General features: G+C 52.9%; 1 protein-coding gene and 1 long non-coding RNA gene across 2 annotated transcripts in view; both read right to left on the reverse strand.

Annotated features, from left to right (window-relative positions):
* Positions 1 to 9,370, reverse strand: part of LOC142917111 (ADP-ribosylation factor-like protein 2-binding protein) — a 169,972-nt gene extending 160,602 nt beyond the window's left edge. Inside the window, exons 1-2 of the mRNA XM_076061807.1 lie at positions 9,269 to 9,370; positions 1,467 to 1,552 (exon numbers count right to left, since the gene is read on the reverse strand). Coding sequence (XP_075917922.1) covers positions 1,467 to 1,552; positions 9,269 to 9,358 — 176 coding nt within the window. The 5' untranslated portion in view covers positions 9,359 to 9,370. The remainder of the gene's footprint in view (positions 1 to 1,466; positions 1,553 to 9,268) is intronic.
* Positions 9,371 to 11,894: 2,524 nt separating this feature from the next.
* Positions 11,895 to 23,899, reverse strand: LOC142917112 (uncharacterized). Its single transcript, XR_012936869.1, has 3 exons — positions 23,830 to 23,899; positions 18,724 to 18,781; positions 11,895 to 11,956 (listed from the first exon to the last, which is right to left on the reverse strand). It is a non-coding gene; the product is annotated as an uncharacterized LOC142917112 (long non-coding RNA).

A 23,899-nucleotide genomic window follows, 5' to 3' on the forward strand; every position in this document is an offset into this window, starting at 1 on the left:
TGATGATGTTATTGATAATGTTGTTGACAATGTTGTTGTTGATGATGTTATTGATAATGTTGTTGACAATGTTGTTGTTGTTGATGATGTTATTGATAATGTTGTTGACAATGTTGTTGTTGATGATGTTATTGATAATGGTGTTGACAATGTTGTTGTTGATGATGTTATTGATAATGTTGTTGACAATGTTGTTGTTGATGATGATGTTATTGATAATGTTGTTGACAATGTTGTTGTTGATGATGTTATTGATAATGTTGTTGACAATGTTGTTGTTGATTATGTTATTGAAAATGTTGTTGACAATTTTGTTGTTGATGATGCTATTGATAATGCCGTGTTTTATGTGATTCACGTTGTTCATGCTGTTGACGGTGAAGTTATTGATGCTGGTGAAGTTATTGATAATGTTGATGGTGATGTTGATGGTGATGAAGACGCTCATGTTGTTGATGTTGATGGTGATGTTGGTGGTGATTTTGATGTTGATGGTGATGTTGATGGTGATGGCGATGTTGATGGTAGTGGTGATGTTGATGGTGATGTTGATGCTGATGGCGATGTTGATGGTGATGGTAGTGGTGATGTTGGTGGTGATGTTGGTGGTGATTTTGATGGTGATGTTGGTGGTGATGTTGATGGTGATGTTGGTGGTGATGTTGATGTTGGTGGTGATGTTGATGCTGATGGCGATGTTGATGGTGATGGTAGTGGTGATGTTGGTGGTGATGTTGGTGGTGATTTTGATGGTGATGTTGGTGGTGATGTTGATGTTGGTGGTGATGTTGATGTTGGTGGTGATGTTGGTGGTGATGGTGATGTTGATGTTGGTGATGTTGATGGTGATGTTGGTGGTGATGTTGATGTTGATGATGGTGATGTTGGCGGTGATGTTGATGTTGGTGGTGATGTTGATGTTGGTGGTGATGTTGATGGTGATGTTGATGGTGATGTTGGTGGTGATGTTGATGGTGATGTTGATGGTGATGTTGATGGTGATGTTGATGGTGATGTTGGTGGTGATGTTGATGGTGATGTTGATGGTGATGTTGATGGTGATGCTGATGGCGATGTTGATGGTGATGGTAGTGGTGATGTTGGTGGTGATGTTGGTGGTGATGTTGATGGTGATGTTGGTGGTGATGTTGATGGTGATGTTGATGGTGATGTTGGTGTTGATGGTGATGTTGGTGGTGATGTTGATGGGGATGTTGGTGGTGATGTTGATGGTGATGTTGATGGTGATGTTGATGTTGGTGTTGATGTTGATGGTGGTGATATTGGTGATGCTGGTGATGTTGGTGGTGATGGTGATGTTGATGTTGGTGTTGATGTTGATGGTGATGTTGGTGGTGATGTTGGTGGTGATGTTGATGATGATATTGGTGATGTTGGTGGTGATGGTGATGTTGATGGTGATGTTGATGTTGGTGTTGATGGTGATATTGGTGATGTTGACTCACGGGAGGGACTGCACGAATGTAGCCATGCTGAACCCAGGCAATCGCGCACTCAGCTGAGCGGTAATGTAGCCCTCAATGAGCTCCATCTGCAACATCGCAACATCACCATCAACATCACCATCAACATCACCATCAACATCACCATCAACATCACCATCAACATCACCACCAACATCACCAACATCACCAACATCACCATCAACATCACCATGACCACCATCACCATCACTGGGGGGCACGTGCCACTCAACTCAACTCCACCCAACACAACTCCAGTCAACTCATCTCTACTCCACTCAACACAACTCCACCCAACTCAACACAACTCCACCCAACACAACTCCACCCAACACAACTCCACCCAACTCAACTCAACACAACTCAACTCCACACAACTCCACACAACTCCACCCAACACAACTCCACCCAACACAACTCCACCCAACACAACTCCATCCAACACAACTCCACCCAACTCAACTCAACTCCACACAACTCAACACAACACAACTTCACCCAACTCAACTCAACTCCACCCAACACAACTCCACCCAACACAACTCCACCCAACTCAACTCAACACAACTAAACTCCACACAACTCCACACAACTCCACCCAACTCAACACAACTCCACCCAACTCAACTCCACCCAACTCAACTCAACTCCACCCAACTCAACACAACACAACTCCACCCAACTCAACTCAACTCCACCCAACTCAACACAACTCAACTCCACTCCACTCAACTCCACTCAACTCAACTCCACCCAACACAACTCCACTCAACACAACTCCACCCAACTCAACTCCACCCAACACAACTCAACTCCACTGCACTCAACTCAACTCCACCCAACTCAACTCCACCCAACACAACTCAACTCCACCCCAACTCAACTCCACCCAACTCAACACAACACAACTCCACCCAACTCAACTCAACTCAACACAACTCAACTCCACTCCACTCAACTCCACTCAACTCAACTCCACCCAACACAACTCCACTCAACACAACTCCACCCAACTCAACTCCACCCAACACAACTCAACTCCACCCAACACAACTCAACTCCACCCCAACTCAACTCCACCCAACTCAACTCCACCCAACTCAACACAACTCCACCCAACTCAACTCAACTCAACTCCACCCAAATCAACTCCACCCAACTCAACTCAACACAACTCAACTCCACACAACTCCACACAACTCCACCCAACACAACTCCACCCAACACAACTCCACCCAACACAACTCCATCCAACACAACTCCACCCAACTCAACTCAACTCAACTCCACACAACTCAACACAACACAACTTCACCCAACTCAACTCAACTCCACCCAACACAACTCCACCCAACACAACTCCACCCAACTCAACTCAACACAACTAAACTCCACACAACTCCACACAACTCCACCCAACTCAACACAACTCCACCCAACTCAACTCCACCCAACTCAACTCAACTCCACCCAACTCAACACAACACAACTCCACCCAACTCAACTCAACTCCACCCAACTCAACACAACTCAACTCCACTCCACTCAACTCCACTCCACTCAACTCCACCCAACACAACTCCACTCAACACAACTCCACCCAACTCAACTCCACCCAACACAACTCAACTACACTGCACTCAACTCAACTCCACCCAACTCAACTCCACCCAACACAACTCAACTCCACCCCAACTCAACTCCACCCAACTCAACTCCACCCAACTCAACACAACACAACTCCACCCAACTCAACTCAACTCCACCCAACTCAACACAACTCAACTCCACTCCACTCAACTCCACTCAACTCAACTCCACCCAACACAACTCCACTCAACACAACTCCACCCAACTCAACTCCACCCAACACAACTCAACTCCACCCAACACAACTCAACTCCACCCCAACTCAACTCCACCCAACTCAACTCCACCCAACTCAACACAACTCCACCCAACTCAACTCAACTCAACTCCACCCAAATCAACTCCACCCAACTCAACTCAACACAACTCAACTCCACACAACTCCACACAACTCCACCCAACTCAACTCAACTCCACCCAACTCAACTCAACTCCACCCAACTCAACACAACACAACTTCACCCAACTCAACTCCACCCAACACAACTCCACCCAACTCAACTCAACACAACTCAACTCCACACAACTCCACTCAATTCCACCCAACTCAACACAACGCAACTCACTCAACACAACTCCACCCAACTCCACTCCACTCAACTCCACTCAACTCAACTCCACCCAACTCAACACAACTCCACCCAACTCAACTCCACCCAACTCAACTCCACCAAACACAACTCCACCCAACTCAACTCAACTCCACCCAACTCAACACAACTCAACTCCACTCCACTCAACTCCACTCAACTCAACTCCACCCAACACAACTCCACTCAACACAACTCCACCCAACTCAACTCCACCCAACACAACTCAACTCCACTGCACTCAACTCAACTCCACCCAACTCAACTCCACCCAACACAACTCAACTCCACCCCAACTCAACTCCACCCAACTCAACTCCACCCAACTCAACACAACACAACTCCACCCAACTCAACTCAACTCCACCCAACTCAACACAACTCAACTCCACTCCACTCAACTCCACTCAACTCAACTCCACCCAACACAACTCCACTCAACACAACTCCACCCAACTCAACTCCACCCAACACAACTCAACTCCACCCAACACAACTCAACTCCACCCCAACTCAACTCCACCCAACTCAACTCCACCCAACTCAACACAACTCCACCCAACTCCACCCAAATCAACTCCACCCAACTCAACTCAACACAACTCAACTCCACACAACTCCACACAACTCCACCCAACTCAACTCAACTCCACCCAACTCAACTCAACTCCACCCAACTCAACACAACACAACTTCACCCAACTCAACTCCACCCAACACAACTCCACCCAACTCAACTCAACACAACTCAACTCCACACAACTCCACTCAATTCCACCCAACTCAACACAACGCAACTCACTCAACACAACTCCACCCAACTCCACTCCACTCAACTCCACTCAACTCAACTCCACCCAACTCAACACAACTCCACCCAACTCAACTCCACCCAACTCAACTCCACCAAACACAACTCCACCCAACTCAACTCAACTCAACTCCACCCAACTCAACTCCACCCAACTCAACTCCACCCAACACAACTCAACTCCACCCCAATTCAACTCCACCCAACTCAACTCAACTCCACTCAACTCCACCCAACTCAACTCAACTCCACTCAACTCCACCCAACTCAACTCAACACAACTCCACCCAACTCAACTCAACTCCACCCAACTCAACACAACTCTACCCAACTCAACTCCACCCAAATCAACTCCACCCAACTCAACTCAACACAACTCAACTCAACACAACTCCACCAACTCAACACAACTCCACCCAACTCAACTCCACCCAAATCAACTCCACCCAACTCAACTCATCACAACTCCACCCAACTCAACACAACTCAACTCAACTCCACCCAACTCAACACAACTCCACCCAACACAACTCCACCCAACTCAACTCCACCCAACTCAACTCCACCCAACTCAACACAATTCCACCCCACCCCACACAAGGCGTGTGTGTGTGCGTGTGTATGTGTGTATATGTGTGTGTGTGCGTGTGTGTGCACGTACATGCGTACGTGCGCAAGTGCGTATGTGTATACGTGTGTGTGCGTGTGTGTGTGCGTGTGTATGTGTGTGCATGTGTGTGCGCATCAGTAGTCCTGGGCTCTGGGTCGTTCTTCGTGCTTTTGGAGTACCTGACCCTCTGCTCACGATCATTAAGGGCCTTCATGATGGTGAGCGGGCCCGGGTAAAACTACGTGGCCGGGAGTCAGAGCCATTCCCTGTACACCTTGGGGTGCGACAGGGATGTCTATGGCTCCCACATTATTTAACATCTATTTTGACCACGTAGTTCGTGAAGCCTTCAATAGCTGTACCGGGGGAATCTCCATATGGTACAGATATAATGGGAGGCTGATCGGAGTTTATTTGCCGCCTTGTCCTCAGGTTAAAAAGGCCCAACGCATGCTCGCCGATCAGATTCTGAGTGTGGAGCGAGCAAATCCAGATTCGTTGGTTATCGTACTTGGCGACTTTAACAAAGGTAATCTCAGCCACGAACTCCCCAAATACATACAATTCATTAAATGCGCAACCAGAGAAGGGAACACTCTGGATCACTGCTACACTACAGTCAGTAGAGCCTACCACGCCGTCCCCCGAGCAGCATTAGGACACTCTGACCATGCCATGGTCCACCTGATTCCTGCATACAGGCAGAAACTAAAACACTGTAAACCTGCTGTGAGGACATCTAAACAGTGGACCAGTGAGGCTGTGGAAGATTTGCGGGCGTGCTTAGACTGTACTGACTGGGATATGTTCACGACTGCTACCAATAGTCTGGATGAACTCACAGAGGCTGTGACGTCCTACATCAGCTTCTGTGAGGACTGCTGTATCCCAACACGTACCAGGGTGAACTTTAATAACAATAAGCCCTGGTTCTCAGCAAAGCTCAGAAGGTTGAGGTTGGAGAAAGAGGAAGCGTTTAGGAGTGGGGATAGAGACAGATTCAAGGAGTCGAAGAACAGGTTTAGCAAAGCGGTGAGAGAGGCTAAACGACTGTACTCAGAGAGACTAAAACACCAGTTCTCTACTAACGACGCTGCTTCTGTCTGGAGAGGGCTCAGGCAGATCACCAACTACAAACCCAGAGCCCCCCACACCACTAACGACTCCCGCCTAGCCAACGACCTGAACGAGTTCTACTGTAGATTTGAAAGACAATTGGACTGTCCTGAACCACCCCTTCCCACCCAAGAGGCCCCACCCCCCACCCATACTACAGAGACGATTCTCTCCTTTCAGGAGGGAGAAGTTAATAGACTTTTCAAGAGGCAGAATCCACGCAAAGCAGCCGGGTCGGACTCTGTCTCTCCAGCCACCCTCAGGCACTGCGCTGACCAGCTGTCTCCGGTGTTCACCAACATCTTTAACACCTCCCTGGAGACATGCCATGTACCAGCCTGTTTCAAGTCCTCCACCATCATCCCTGTGCCCAAAAAGCTAAGGCCAACAGGACGAAATGATTACAGACCGGTCGCCCTTACATCTGTGGTAATGAAGTCTTTTGAGCGCCTGGTCCTGGCACACCTCAAAGCCATCACAGACCCTCTCCTGGACCCCCTTCAGTTTGCCTACAGAGCCAACAGGTCTGTGGATGACGCAGTTAACATGGCCCTCCACTTCACCCTACAGCATCTGGACGCCCCAGCATCCTACGCCAGGATCCTGTTTGTGGACTTCAGCTCTGCCTTCAACACCATCATCCCTGCCCTGCTTCAGGACAAGCTCTTCCAGCTGAACGTGCCCTACACCACCTGTAAATGGATCACAGACTTCCTGTCTGACAGGAAACAGTGCGTTAAGCTGGGAACACAAATCTCTGACTCCAGGTCCATCAGCACCGGAACTCCTCAGGGCTGCGTCCTTTCCCCACTGCTCTTCTCCCTGTATACCAACAGCTGCACGTCCAATCATCTGTCCGTCAAACTCTTGAAGTTTGCGGACGACACCACCCTCATTGGGCTGATCTCTGGTGGGGATGAGTCTGACTATAGGTGGGAAGCTGACAACCTGGTGACCTGGTGTAGCCAGAACAACTTAGAGCTAAATGCTCTAAAGACAGTTGAGATGGTTGTAGACTTCAGGAAGAATACAGCCCCCCTCACCCCCATCACCCTGTTAGACTCCCCAGTCAAAATTGTAGAGTCCTTCCGCTTCCTGGGCACTATTCTCTCCCAGGACCTCAAGTGGGAACTGAACATCAGCTCCCTCACCAAGAGAGCTCAACAGAGGATGTACTTTCTACGGCAGCTGAAGAAATTCAACCTGCCAAAGACAATGATGGTGCAATTCTATACAGCGATCATTGAATCCATCCTCATCTCCTCCATAACCGTCTGGTACGCTTCTGCCACTGCCAAGGACAAGAGCAGACTGCAGCGTATCATCCACACTGCTGAGAAGGTAATTGCCTGCAATCTACCAACCCTCGAGGACCTGCACACGACAAGGACCATGAGGCGAGCGAGGAAGATTATGGCCGATTCCTCCCACCCTGGACACTCTCTGTTTCAGCTACTCCCCTCCGGCAGAAGGCTTCGGTCCATCAGGACCAAAACCTCACGCCAAAAAAACAGTTTCTTCCCATCTGCTGCTGGCCTGTTAAACAAGGCAAAGGGCTTACACGGATTTTAACATTTTATCTACATAACGACACCTTGCCGATATTAACTATGTTAACCTATTTGTATTTTTTTTAATTATATCTTAAAGCTATTTTATATTCGATATTTATTCAATTTTATATACTTCAGCCCCTTGGTGTTAGTTAGACTTTTAACCCTTATTATTATAGTAAGACTTGTTTAAAACTTATTTAAGATTTTAGATTCCTATATGTTGAATGTATGCACCATCCTGCCAAAGTAAATTCCGTGTCGGTGTGAACTTTCATGGCGAATAAAACCCTTTCTGATTCTGATTTCTGATTCTGATCGATGCCCGGGTGCGGTCAAGGGATGGCTCCCTATTGCTCAACCACGTTATGTATGCTGATGATTTGGTAATAGCTGCTCAGTCAGAGGAGGAGTTGGAGACGCTGCTGCTGAGACTGGAGCGTGCCACTAAGAGGTGGAGCCTTACCATCAGCCCCACCAAAACTAAGCACCTGCCTGGGTATTTTGTACCAACGGACACTCCACCCCCACAACTCCCAATCGGTGATGGGGCAGTTGTAGAGAGAGTGGAGAGTTTCCCATACCTGGGCAGTGTGCTTATGACCGGCTCCAGTTTAATAGCAGAGGTCTCACTACGAATCAGTCGAGCGGCAATATCTTTTCATCGGTTGCGTAACGCTGTGTGGAAGCTACCTGGTCTGTCGCTCCGCACTAAGCTTCAGGTCTTCTTGGCCACGGTCATTCCCTCCCTTCTCTACGCTTGCGAAACGTGGACCCCCCTAATGGAACATCTTCGCCGGTTAGAAACATTTAGGCTGGCCTGCCTACGATCCATCCTGGGTTTAACCAGACTGGATTGTGTGAGGAGCTCACAAATCCTTGAAAGATCTGGGCAAGGTCCCATCGGTGAGCTCCTCCGGCGGGCAAGGCTGCGATGGGTGGGTCATGTAGCCCGCATGCCCAGCCACCGCATGCCGAAACAGCTTTTGTTCGGCCGGATCGAGGGGGCTAAACGGGCGCGGCTCGGGCTAGAGAAGAGATGGAGTGATGTGGTACAGAAGGACGTGGAGCTGAGTGGACTTGCCGATGACTGGTACCAGCGGTGTCAAGATCGGCCTCTGTGGAGGAGGCTCATGAAGGACGCTACTGGGCAGTTGGAGGTAGTCGCCCTCCAACAACGGAGGGCGGAGGAGCGACGCTCACAACAACGAGCGGAGCGCCGGGTGGCTGAAGCACAGCGGGTTGGCACAGTAGGGGGCACAGGTGGTGCATCAGCCAGTCATCTCAGTCAGTCGACCCGTGGCACCTGGGTCTGCCCCGTGACCTCCTGCCAACGGGCGTTCGACACTTCACGTGGCCTCAGGGTGCACATAGCCTGGCACAAGCGCCGTGGTGACATCACCGCCACTTAGTGGCGAATGGCGGTTGTTGTTGTTGTGTATGCGGCGTAGTACGTATTGGTGGAAGATCTGTGTGTAGCTGAGTTTGTTCTCCTCCGTGTCCTCAAACTCGCGGTAGTTCTCGTCCATGAATCTACGCTGCATCTCCTGGAAGCCTCCATCTGCCCAGTGCCACGCATGGGGGACAGGGGGGGGCAGGGGGGGGGCAGGGGGGGGCGGGGGGGGTAGAAAAGAATATACGGTGAAACACGACTCGCTGAGTCCTCGCAAGCTCCTCTCCACGCCAGGACTATCCACGGCCAGTGCCGTCATCATTACCATAGCCACCACCGCCATCGCAAATACTTTACCATAGCCACCGCCACCGCCATTGCAAATACTGTCATCACCATCACCACTATCACAGAATAATTACCATACCACCATCACAAATACTGTCATCACCATCACCACCACCACTATCACAGAATCATTACCATACCACCACCACCATCACAAATACTGTCATCACCACCACCACTATCACAGAATCATTACCATCGCACCACCATCACAAAACTGTCATCACCACCACCACTATCACAGAATCATTACCATATCACCACCACCATCACAAATACTGTCATCACCACCGCCACCACCACTATCACAGAATCATTACCATACCACCACCACCATCACAAATACTCTCATCACCACCGCCACCACCACTATCACAGAATCATTACCATACCACCACCATCACAAATACTGTCATCACCACCACCACTATCACAGAATCATTACCATAGCCACCACCATCACAAATACTGTCATCACCACCGCCACCACCACTATCACAGAGTGAGTCACCGCAACCTCGCCTCTAAACCGAGAACCAGGACTGCCATGTTCGCTGCTGGACCATCATTGCCATCACCAAAGACAAAGATCCCCCGTGTGGCCTGTAACAGACTGTAGGGGCAAGCGCTGTTAGTGAGCAGCACCTATGAAGGCCGGAATGGTACACGAGGGGGTGGGTGGCCAGCACCACGCCCGGCCGCCTTTGTCTCCCCAGTGGCGATGTTTACACACCGCAGCAGGTACTCATTTGAGGCCGCAAATACTCTGAATAGAAATATTAATTCATACGGGAGGAATCCGATGAGCTATAAAGCTCTTCTTTATATATATTTTATAAAACAGATGTCCAGCAGGGCCAGAACGTTACGGTAAACGGACAATGCAACAGAAGCACACGACAGGAGTTCCAAGCGCAGGAGAGGTGAGCACATCACCAACAACAACAAAAAGTACAGAAATAACACGAAGCCATTTGACGTGGCCAGGTAAAGCCCACCGAGCTACGGGCCTCTTTTCGCCGCAGCCACATGGCCACTCAAATGATGGCCTCAAGGTAGCGGATCATCGCGTGGAGAATTTATCTAAATAATCTTCACCGCCGTCACCGCGCGTCACCACGGCCATCACAGCAGTCACCACCGTCAACGCCGTCACCGCCGTCACCGTGCGTCACCACCGTCACCACCGTCACCGCGCGTCACCACCGTCACCACCGTCACCACCGTCACCACCGTCACCGCCATCACCACCGTCACCACCGTCACCACCGTCACCGCGCGTCACCACCGTCACCACCGTCACCACCGTCACCGCCGTCACCACCGTCACCGCGCGTCACCACCGTCACCACCGTCACCACCGTCACCGCGCGTCACCACCGTCACCACCATCACCACCGTCACCACCGTCACCACCGTCACCGCGCGTCACCACCGTCACCACCGTCACCACCGTCACCGCCGTCACCACCGTCACCACCGTCACCACCGTCACCGCGCGTCACCACCGTCACCACCGTCACCACCGTCACCGCGCGTCACCACCGTCACCGCGCGTCACCACCGTCACCACCGTCACCGCGCGTCACCACCGTCACCACCGTCACCGCGCGTCACCACCGTCACCACCGTCACCACCGTCACCGCCGTCACCACCGTCACCACCGTCACCACCGTCACCACCGTCACCGCGCGTCACCACCACCACCACCGTCACTGCCGTCACCGCCGTCACCGCGCATCACCGCCGTCACCACCGTCACCACCGTCACCACCACCACCGTCACCGCCGTCACCACGCGTCACCACCACCACCGTCACCACCGTCACCACCGTCACCACCACCACCGTCACCACCGTCACCACGCGTCACCACCGTCACCGCCGTCACCACCGTCACCGCCGTCACCACCGTCACCGCCGCAACCTCCTCCACCCTCCGCTCCACGCTGAGCATCAGGACAGCCGCTGAAGACAAACGGACGGAGGGACAGACGACACAGAGGGAGCGACAGACGACACACAGGGAGGGACAGACGACACACAGGGACAGACGACACACAGGGAGGGACAGACGACACACAGGGACAGACGACACACAGGGACAGACGACACACAGGGAGGGATAGAAGACACAGAGGGACAGACGACACAGAGGGAGGGACAGACGACACACAGGGACAGACGACACACAGGGAGGGACAGACGACACAGATGGACAGACGACACAGACAGATGGACAGACGACACAGACAGATGGACAGACGACACAGACAGAAGGGCAGACGACACGGACGGAGGGACGAACGACACGGAGGGAGGGGACGCTGCAACGCTACCCATGATGATTTCCTCCAGGTGGCCGATGACCAGGTCGAAGGACGCGTCCACGGAGTCCGGCCTGCGGCACGCACACAAAGACGGAGATCCCCCGTGTGGCCTTAGCAGGCAGAACCAAAGTAACTGCAAGGTAAAAACCTTTGTGAGCTGCGAGTGGCTTGCTCTGTGAGTGTTTCGCGAGAGCAGCAACATCTTTAAATAAATATTAATTTGATACACGAGCGAGGGTCTTAGCGATACGAGTAGTGGACGTGTAGACGCGTTGCACCGCCGAGCGTCACGTGATCACAGCCGATGTGCGGGGGCTTGGATGCGCGATTGCCTTGGGTGACGAACACGTTTCCGGAACGGATCATAGCTCGCCATCCGAGGTGTTCACTGTCATTGCCTTTATTTGACCGGGTGAGGCCCACTGTGCCATTAGCTCTCATTCAGAGGCGCCCTGGCCACGGATTAAAACTAAGCGGGTGGTTATCGCGTGGACACTTACAGCAGCCGAATACTGTTGAACGCGTGATGGTGTTGATTCGAAATGCGTTGGGGGAAAAACCGGAGGACCCGGAGGAAAATCCGCACAGTGAACACGGGGAGAGAGCAGACTCCAAATATACAGCAGCAGGCGTCAGGGTCGCGATCGAAGCCACGACCTCCTGTACACCAGGCGAGGTAGTTAACATCTCCTAGCCACACGCAAACTCCAAATATCCAGCAGGCGCGAGGGTCGGGATCGAACCCACGACCTCCTGTATACCAGGCGAGGTAGTTAACATCTCCTAGCCACACGCAAACTCCAAATATCCAGCAGGCGTGAGGGTCGGGATCGAACCCACGACCTCCTGTATACCAGGCAAGGTAGTTAACATCTCCTAGCCACACGCAAACTCCAAATATCCAGCAGGCGTGAGGGTCGGGATCGAACCCACGACCTCCTGTACACCAGGCGAGGTAGTTAACATCTCATAGCCACCACCGTGCCCAATTAAACCCGCATCCCCCAATTCCCCTGTTGCGCCGGACCGAGGTTGACCGAGGTTGACCGAGGTTGACCGTGGTTGACCAAGGTAGACCGTGATAGACCGTGATAGACCGTGATAAACCGAGGTTGACTTTGGTTGACCGAGGTTGACCGAGGTTGACCGAGGTAGACCGTGATAGACCGAGGTTGACTGTGGTTGACCGAGGTTGACCGTGGTTGACCGAGGTTGACCGAGGTTGACCGTGGTTGACCGAGGTTGACCGTGATAGACCGAGGTTGACCGTGATAGACCGAGGTTGACCAAGGTTGACCGTGATAGACCGAGGTTGACCGTGGTTGACCGTGATAGACCGAGGTTGACCGTGATAGACCGAGGTTGACCAAGGTTGACCGTGATAGACCGAGGTTGACCGTGATAGACCGAGGTTGACCAAGGTTGACCGTGATAGACCAAGGTTGACCGTGATAGACCGAGGTTGACCAAGGTTGACCGTGATAGACCGAGGTTGACCGAGGTTGACCGTGATAGACCGAGGTTGACCGTGATAGACCGAGGTTGACCAAGGTTGACCGTGATAGACCGAGGTTGACCGTGATAGACCGAGGTTGACCAAGGTTGACCGTGATAGACCGAGGTTGACCGTGATAGACCGAGGTTGACCAAGGTTGACCGTGATAGACCGAGGTTGACCGAGGTTGACCGTGATAGACCGAGGTTGACCGTGATAGACCGAGGTTGACCAAGGTTGACCGTGATAGACCGAGGTTGACCGTGATAGACCGAGGTTGACCAAGGTTGACCGTGATAGACCGAGGTTGACCGTGATAGACCGAGGTTGACCGAGGTTGACCGTGATAGACCGAGGTTGACCGTGATAGACCGAGGTTGACCGTGATAGACCGAGGTTGACCAAGGTTGACCGTGATAGACCGAGGTTGACCGTGATAGACCGAGGTTGACCAAGGTTGACCGTGATAGACCGAGGTTGACCGAGGTTGACCGTGATAGACCGAGGTTGACCGTGATAGACCGAGGTTGACCGAGGTTGACCGTGGTTGACCGAGGTAGACCGTGGTTGACCGTGGTTGACCGAGGTTGACCGTGATAGACCGAGGTTGACCGTGATAGACCGAGGTTGACCGAGGTTGACCGTGATAGACCGAGGTTGACCGTGATAGACCGAGGTTGACCAAGGTTGACCGTGATAGACCGAGGTTGACCGTGGTTGACCGAGGTTGACCGTGGTTGACCGTGGTTGACCGAGGTTGACCGTGATAGACCGAGGTTGACCGTGATAGACCGAGGTTGACCGAGGTTGACCGAGGTTGACCGTGATAGACCGTGGTTGACCGAGGTTGACTGAGGTTGACCGAGGTTGACCGTGATAGACCATGGTTGACCGAGGTTGACCGAGGTTGACCGTGGTTGACCGTGGTTGACCGTGGTAGACCGAGGTTGACCGTGGTTGACCAAGGTTGACGGAGGTTGACCGAGGTTGACCGTGGTTGACAGAGGTTGACCGTGGTTGACCGTGGTTGACCAAGGTTGACCGTGGTTGACCGTGGTTGACCGTAGTAGACCGAGGTTGACCAAGGTTGACCGAGGTTGACCGAGGTAGACCGAGGTAGACCGTGATAGACCAAGGTTGACTGAGGTTGACCGAGGTTGACTGTGGCTGACTGTGGCTAACTGTGGTTGACTGTGGCTGACTGTGGTTGACTGTGGCTGACTGTGGCTAACTGTGGTTGACTGTGGCTGACTGTGGTTGACTGTGGTTGACCGTGGTTGACTGTGGCTGACCGTGGCTGACTGTGGTTGACTGAGGGTGACTGTTGTTGACTGTGGCTGACTGTGGTTGACTGTGGCTGACCGTGGTTGACCGTGGCTGACCGTGGCTGACTGTGGATGAATGTGGTTGACTGTGGTTGACTGAGGGTGACTGTAGCTGACTGAGGGTGACCGTGGTTGACTGAGGGTGACTGTGGTTGACTGAGGGTGACTGTGGTTGACCGAGTGACAAGGAAACTTTAGAGCTCATCGGATTCCTCCTCCAGGGTAGACAACGATGACAACAACGATCGCACACACACACGTACTCACGTACACACACACACATACACTCACGTACACACACACACATACACTCACGTACACACACACACATACTCACATACACACACACACACTCACATACACACACACGTACTCACGTACACACACACACACACGTACCCACAAACACATACAACAACCGCCATTCGCCACTAAGTGGCGGTGACGTCACCACGACGCTTGTGCCAGGCTATGTGCACCCTGAGGCCACGTGAAGTGTCGAACGCCCGCTGGCAGGAGGTCACGGGGCAGACCCAGGTGCCACGGGTCGACTGACTGAGATGACTGGCTGATGCACCACCTGTGCCCCCTACTGTGCCAACCTGCTGTGCTTTAGCTACCCGGCGCTCCGCTCGTTGTTCTGAGCGTCGCTCCTCCGCCCTCCGTTGTTGTTGGAGGGCGACTGCCTCCAACTGCACAGTAGCATCCTTCACGAGCCTCCTCCACAGAGGCCGATCTTGACACCGCTGGTACCAGTCATCGGCAAGTCCACTCAGCTCCACGTCCTCCTGTACCACATCACTCCATCTCTTCTCTAGCCCGTGCCGCGCCCGCTTAGCCCCCTCAATCCGGCCAAACAAAAGCTGTTTCGGCATGCGTTGGCTGGGCATGCGGGCTACATGACCCAGCCATCGCAGCCTTGCCTGCCGGAGGAGCTCACCGATGGGACCCTGCCCAGATCTTTCAAGGATTTGTGAGCTCCTCACACAATCCAGTCTGGTTAAACCCAGGATGGATCGTAGGCAGGTCAGCCTAAATGTTTCTAACCGGCGAAGATGTTCCATTAGGGGGGTCCACGTTTCGCAAGCGTAGAGAAGGGAGGGAATGACCGTGGCCGAGAAGACCTGAAGCTTAGTGCGGAGCGACAGACCAGGTAGCTTCCACACAGCGTTACTCAACCGATGAAAAGATATTGCCGCTCGACTGATTCGGAGTGAGACCTCTGCTGTTAAACTGGAGCCAGTCATAAGCACACTGCCCAGGTATGGGAAACTCTCCACTCTCTCCACAACTGCCCCATCACCGATTGGGAGTTGTGGGGGTGGAGTGTCCGATGGTACAAAATACCCAGGCAGGTGCTTAGTTTTGGTGGGGCTGATGGTAAGGCCCCACCTCTTAGTGGCATGCTCCAGTCTCAGCAGCAGCGTCTCCAACTCCTCCTCCGAATGTGCAGCTATTACCAAATCATCAGCATACATAACGTGGTTGAGCAATAGGGAGCCATCCCTTGACCGCACCCGGGCGTCGATCAGCCTCCCATTATATATTTACCATATGGAGATTCCCCCGGTACAGCTATTGAAGGCTTCACGAACTACGTCGTCAAAATAGATGTTAAATAATGTGGGAGCCAGAGGACATCCCTGTCGCACCCCAAGGTTAACAGGGAATAGCTCTGACTCCCGGCCACGTAGTTTTACCCGGGCCCGCTCACCATCATGAAGGTCCTTAATGATCGTGAGCAGAGGGTCAGGTACTCCAAAAGCACGAAGAACAACCCAGAGCCCAGGCCTACTGATGGTATCATAGGCCTTGACCAGGTCAGTAAAGCAGAGATGTAGGTCTTGTTGGAATTCCCTACACCTCTGCTGTAGCAGACGGACAGAAAATATGGCATCTGTGCAGGACCGCCCTTTCCTGAAACCGCATTGGGGCTCCGCAAGCCTCTCCTCAGCGTGCCTGGCAAGGCGATGCTGAATAATCCTTGCCAGGACCTTTCCCGGCACACTGAGGAGTGAGATGCCCCTGTAGTTGTTACAGTCTGTGCAGTCCCCCTTCTTAAAAAGGGGGACCACCAGGGCATCCATCCAATCCTGCAGAACCCGTCCAGTGGTCCAGACTGTTGTTATGATGTCATATAGAGCAGTCTGTGCACAAACGCCGCCCTCCCTCAGCATTTCGCTTGGGAGATCATCTCTGCCCGCTGCCTTTCCTGGTCTCAGACTCCGGATCGCCTTCAGTACTTCCTCAACAGATGGCACCTCAGCCAGCCACTCACAGGGGGTGACTTCTTCCAATATTTGAGGCACCGCAGCCTCAGCAGGGTCATCCTCACTTTGTGCCACGATGTTTTCCTGGCTGAGGGATTTTCCCTCCCCCAGGACCTCACAGAAATGCTCAGCAAATCTGCAAACCTGTTCCTGGGGGTCGGAGATTGGGTCACCGTTTTTTCCCCTAATGATGGTAATAGGTGTGGTGCTGCAGATTACTTTTTTGATGATGGAGTTAAATAGTGATTTGTGATCACGGGCCACTGTGGCAGACTCCATCTCCTCAACAACCCGCGACCACCACCCATCCTTGCAGCGCCTCACGGCTCTCCGAACCTTCGAGCGAAGGCTGCGGTAAGCCTCCTCATTCTCTGATGTGGGATTCTGTAGCCGATGACAGTGGGCCTGTCGCTTTTTCTCAACCATCCTGAACACCTCCTCTGTCAGCAAGGGTCTCTGGGGAGGTCTGGACCGCATACCCAAAGCAGCCATTACAGCTGCATGAGTCACAGTCCTAAACCTCGCCCATTTACCCTCGACATCAGGAGTCGGGGACGATGTCAATCCCAGCCGCAAGCGATGATGAAATTCTCGCTTGCAACTTTCATCAGATAACTGAGACCAGGCCACTTTAGGTTGGAATGGGGTCCTGGGTGTACACCCACCACCGGAGTGGAAGAATGGCAGGCGCATCTTACAGATGACTAGTCGATGATCAGAGGGCACATCAGCTCCACGGTAGGTCCTGGTGTCAAGGACATGGGCTCGCATCCGCTGGTCCGTCACTCATCTTCGGTGGGGGCATAAGTAACCACGACCACCATTCCTCGCCTCCGGTTTATGGGAAGGCGAGCCCAAAGTAGCCTGGGACTTACAGCTTCCCACACCTCACCGCCACGCTCCCACACCCCCTTCATTCTTTTGTTCAAAAGAAGAGCCACACCCTGTTGTTTGGCAGTCTGCTGCCCCGAGTAGAGGACTGTCCACCCCTCATGGTGGCAGGAGCCAGAGCCGGTCCACCGGACCTCGTGAATGCCACACAGATCCAGGCGGTACCGGTCCAGCTCCCGACAGAGGAGTGGCAGCCTCTCCTCCGCAGTAAGCGTTCGAACATTCCACGTGGCCACCCGTAGTGGCTTTTTGTTGTTTCTGGATGAGCCCCGAGGGTAGATATTCAATCTCCTGGCTCCGCAAATTGGGGTTTGGCCAGGAGACGTCATAGACGCATGGCCCCCCGGGGCCTCCGGCACAAGCTTATTAGTTACATATTTCAGTTTAACTCGTGGTTTAGTGGTAATTAATTGAAGGTGGAGGGGTTACCAGCCCTCGCACCCGTCCAGAGCCCCCGTTTAGCCCCTGTGCTGGACACATATGCCATGAGGGGAGGAGCCAATCAAAATTGGACCTCCCCCCACAGCACTGTCCACGACAGAGTTGCCCATCCGGTACCACACACACACGTACACACACACACACACACGTACACACACACACGTACACACACAAACGGACACACACACACGCACACACACGTACACACACACACACGTACACACAGTCATGTACACACGCACACACACACGTACTCACGTACACACACGTACACACACACGTACACACACACATACACACACACACGTACACACACACACACGTACACACACACACGTACTCACGTACACACACGTACACACACACACGTACACACACACGTACTCACGTACACACACACACGTACACACACTCACGTCGCTTCGCTGAACGCGAACATCTCCACGTCGCTGGCCCCGTCGCTCGAGCAAACGACTGCGGTGGACAACGCGGGGGGGGGGGGCAGACAGTGACGTCAACAGGGGGGGCAGACAGTGACGTCAACAGGGGGGGCAGACAGTGACGTCAACAGGGCAAAGATCACTCGCGGGGCCTGGAAGACACTGATGGGCATGGTGCTGCTGTGTACTGTGTGTACTGTGTGTGTGTGTGTGTACTGTGTGTGTGTACTGTGTGTGTACTGTGTGTGTGTACTGTGTGCACTGTGTGTGTGTACTGTGTGTGTACTGTGTGTACTGTGTGTGTGTGTACTGTGTGTGTGTGTACTGTGTGTACTGTGTGTGTGTACTGTGTGTGTACTGTGTACCGTGTGTGTACTAATGTGTGTGTGTACTGTGTGTGTACTGTGTGTGTGAACTGTGTGTGAACTGGGTGTGTACTGTGTGTGTGTACTGTGTGTGTACTGTGTACCGTGTGTGTACTAATGTGTGTGTATTGTGTGTGTACTGTGTGTGTGAACTGTGTGAACTGGGTGTGTACTGTGTGTGTGTACTGTGTGTGTGTACTGTGTACTGTGTGTGTGTACTGTGTGTGTACTGTGTGTATACTGTGTGTGTACTGTGTGTGTGTACTGTGTGTACTGTGTGTGTGTACTGTGTGTGTATGTACTGTGTGTGTATGTACTGTGTGTATACTGTGTGTGTACTGTGTACCGTGTGTGTGTACTGTGTGTGTGTACTGTGTGTGTGTACTGTGTGTGTACTGTGTGTGTGTACTGTGTGTGTACTGTGTGTGTGTACTCTGTGTGTGCACTGTGTGCGTGTGTGTACTGTGTGCGTGTGTGTACTGTGTGCGTGTACTGTGTGTGTACTGTGTGTACTGTGTGTGTGTACTGTGTGTGTGTACTGTGTGTACTGTGTGTGTGTACTGTGTCCTGTGTACCGTGTGTGTACTGTGTGTGTGTACTGTGTGTACTGTGTGTGTGTACTGCGTGTGTGTACTGTGTACCGTGTGTACTGTGTGTACTGTGTACCGTGCGTGTAGTGTGTGTGTGTGTACTGTGTGTGTGTACTGTGTGTGTGTACTGTGTGTGTACTGTGTGTACTGTGTACCGTGTGTGTACCGTGTGTGTACTGTGTACCGTGTGTGTACTAATGTGTGTGTACTGTGTGTGTATTGTGTGTGTGTACTGTGTACTGTGTGTGTACTGTGTGTGTGTACTGTGTGTATACTGTGTGTGTACTGTGTGTGTGTACTGTGTGTACTGTGTGTGTGTACTGTGTGTATGTACTGGGTGTGTGTGTACTGTGTGTATATACTGTGCGTGTACTGTGTGTGTGTACTGTGTACCGTGTGTGTACTGTGTGTGTGCACTGTGTGTGTGTACTGTGTGTGTGTACTGTGTATACTGTGTGTACTGTGTGTGTGTACTGTGTGTGTGTACTGTGTGTACTGTGTACCGTGTGTGTACTGTGTGTGTGTACTGTGTGTACTATGTGTGTGTACTGTGTGTGCGTACTGTGTGTGTGTGTACTGTGTACCGTGTGTGTACTGTGTGTGTACTGTGTACCGTGTGTGTACTGTGTGTGTACTGTGTGTGTACTGTGTGTGTGTACTGTGTACTGTGTGTGTGTACTGTGTGTGTACTGTGTGTATACTGTGTGTGTACTGTGTGTGTGTACTGTGTGTACTGTGTGTGTGTGTACTGTGTGTATGTACTGTGTGTGTATGTACTGTGTGTGTATATACTGTGTGTGTACTGTGTGTGCGTACTGTGTACTGTGTGTGTGTGTGTGCTGTGTACTCTGTGTGTACTGTGTGTACTGCGTGTGTACTGCGTGTACTGTATCTCTGTGTGAGTCTATGGATCTCTGTCTGAGTCTGTGAGTCTCTGTGTGAGTCTGTGAGTCTCTGTGTGAGTCTGTGGCTCTCTGTGTGAGTCTGTGGTTCTCTGTGTGAGTCTATGGGTCTCTGTGTAATTCTATGTTTCTCTGTGTGAGCCTATGTGTCTATGTGTGAGTCTATGGGTCTCTGTGTGAGTCTATGGGTCTCTGTGTGAGTCTATGGGTCTCTGTGTTAGTCTATGGGTTTTTGTATGAGTCTGTGGGTCTCTGTGTGAGTCTATAGGTCTCTGTGTAATTCTATGTGTCTCTGTGTGAGTCTATGTGTCTATGTGTGAGTCTGTGGGTCTCTGTGTGAGTCTATGGGTCTCTGTGTGAGTCTATGGGTCTTTGTGTGAGTCTGTGAGTCTCTGTGTGAGTCTATGGGTCTCTGTGTAATTCTATGTGTCTCTGTGTGAGTCTATGTGTCTGTGTGAGTCTATGTGTCTATGTGTGAATCTGTGGGTCTCTGTGTGAGTCTATGTGTCTGTGTGAGTCTATGTGTCTATGTGTGAATCTGTGGGTCTCTGTGTGAGTCTATGGGTCTCTGTGTGAGTGTATGGGTCTCTGTGTGAGTCTGCGGGTCTCTAAGTGAGTGTATGGGTCTCTGTGTGAGTCTGTGGGTCTCTGTGTGAGTCTGTGAGTCTCTGTGTGAGTCTATGGGTCCCTGTGTGTGTTTGTGGGTCTCTGTGTGAGTCTGTGGGTCTCTGTGTGAGTCTGTGGGTCTCTGTGTGAGTCTATGGGTCTCTGTGTGAGTCTATGGGTCTCTGTGTGAGTCTATGGGTCTCTGTGTGAGTCTATGGGTCTGTGTGAGTCTGTGGGTCTCTGTGTGAGTCTGTCTGTCTCTGAGTGAGTCTGCAGGTCTCTGAGTGAGTCTGTGAGTCTCTGTGTGAGTCTATGGGTCTCTGTGTGAGTCTGTGGGTCTCTATGTGAGTCTGTGGGTCTCTGTGTGAGTCTGTGGGTCTCTGTGTGAGTCTGTGGGTCTCTGTGTGAGTCTGTATGTATGTTGAACTTCTATCGCACCGTACATAGCCAGCCATGCTAATTGGAGGTGCGGGGTGGGACAAGGAACTTCACACAAAACGCCGTTCTCGATTTAAAGGGGATAAGCTCCAGTGGCTTCCTAATGGGTGTTAGCGAATAGCACCCTCACCACCACCCTCAACACCACCACACTCACCACCACCCTCACCACCACCCTCACCACCACCCTCAACACCACCACACTCACCACCACCCTCACCACCACCCTCAACACCACCACACTCACCACCACCCTCACCACCACCCTCAACACCACCACACTCACCACCACACTCACCAGTACCCTCACCACCACCCTCAACACCACCACCCTCAATACCACCACACTCACCACCACCCTCACCACCACCCTCACCACCACTCTCAACACCACCACACTCACCACCACCCACACCACCACCCTCACCACCACCCTCAACACCACCACACTCACCACCACCCTCACCACCACCCTCAACACCACCACACTCACCACCACCCTCACCACCACCCTCAACACCACCCTCAACACCACCACACTCACCACCACCCTCACCACCACCCTCACCACCACCCTCAACACCACCACACTCACCACCACACTCACCACTACCCTCACCACCACCCTCAACACCACCACCCTCAACACCACCACCCTCACCACCACCCTCATCACCACCCTCAACACCACCACCCTCACTCACCACCCTCAACCCCTCACCACCACCCTCACTCACCACCCTCACCACCCTCACCACCACCACCCTCACCACCACCGTCACCACTACCACCCTCACTCACCACCCTCAACCCCTCACCACCACCCTCACCACCCTCACCACACTCACCACCACCCTCACCACCACCACCACCACCCTCACTCACCACCCTCTCTCACCACCCTCTCTCACCACCCTCACCACACTCACCACACTCACCACCACACTCACCACCACCACTCTCACCACCACCCTCACCACCACCACCACCGCCCTCACCACCACCGCCATCACCACCACCCTCACCACCACCCTCAACACCACCACCCTCAACACCACACTCACCACCACCCTCACCACCACCCTCACCACCACCCTCAACACCATCACACTCACCACCACACTCACCACCACCCTCACCACCACCCTCAACACCACCACCCTCACCACCACCCTCGCCACCACCCTCAACACCACCACACTCACCACCACCCTGACCACCACCACCCTCAACACCACCCTCACCCCCACCCTCAACACCACCACCCTCAACACCACCACCCTCACTCACCACCCTCAACCCCTCACCACCACCCTCACTCACCACCCTCACCACCACCCTCACCACCACCACCCTCACCACCACCCTCACACTACCACCCTCACTCACCACCCTCAACCCCTCACCACCACCCTCACTCACCACCCTCACCACACTTACCACCACCCTCTCTCACCACCCGCACCACACTCACCACCACACTCACCACCACCACTCTCACCACCACCCTCACCACCACCGCCCTCACCACCACCCTCACCACCACCCTCAACACCACCACCCTCAACACCACCGTCGTCACCACCACGTCACTCACCACCACCCTCACCACCACCACCCTCACCCCAGGTCACTCACCACCACCCTCACCACCACCCTCAACCCCTCACCACCACCCTCACCACCACCCTCACCCCAGATCACTCACCACCACCCTCACCACCACCACCCTCACCCCAGGTCACTCACCACCACCCTCACTCACCACCACCCTCACCACCACCCTCAACCCCTCACCACCACCCTCACCACCACCCTTACCCCGGGTCACTCACCACAACCCTCACCACCACAACCCTCAACACCACAACCCTCACCACCACAACCCTCACCACCACAACCCTCACCACCACCCTCACCCCAGATCACTCACCACAACCCTCACCACCACAACCCTCACCACCACAACCCTCACCACCACCCCAGGTCACTCATCACAACCCTCACCACCACAACCCTCACCACCACAACCCTCACCACCACAACCCTAACCACCACCCCAGGTCACTCACCACAACCCTCACCACCACCCCAGGTCACTCACCACAACCCTCACCACCACAACCCTCACCACCACAACCCTCACCACCACAACCCTCACCACCACCCAAGGTCACTCACCGCACTGCTCCTCTGCCGCCATCTTGCGGTGACGTCACGAGCGGCGTATCCATGGAGACTGCAGCCTCAA

The sequence above is a fragment of the Petromyzon marinus genome, unplaced genomic scaffold, assembly GCF_048934315.1.
Source record: "Petromyzon marinus isolate PM22_M1 ecotype Great Lakes invasive population unplaced genomic scaffold, UKy_Petmar_22M1.pri1.0 PM_G_Scaffold_42, whole genome shotgun sequence".
Classification (NCBI taxonomy): domain Eukaryota; kingdom Metazoa; phylum Chordata; class Hyperoartia; order Petromyzontiformes; family Petromyzontidae; genus Petromyzon; species Petromyzon marinus.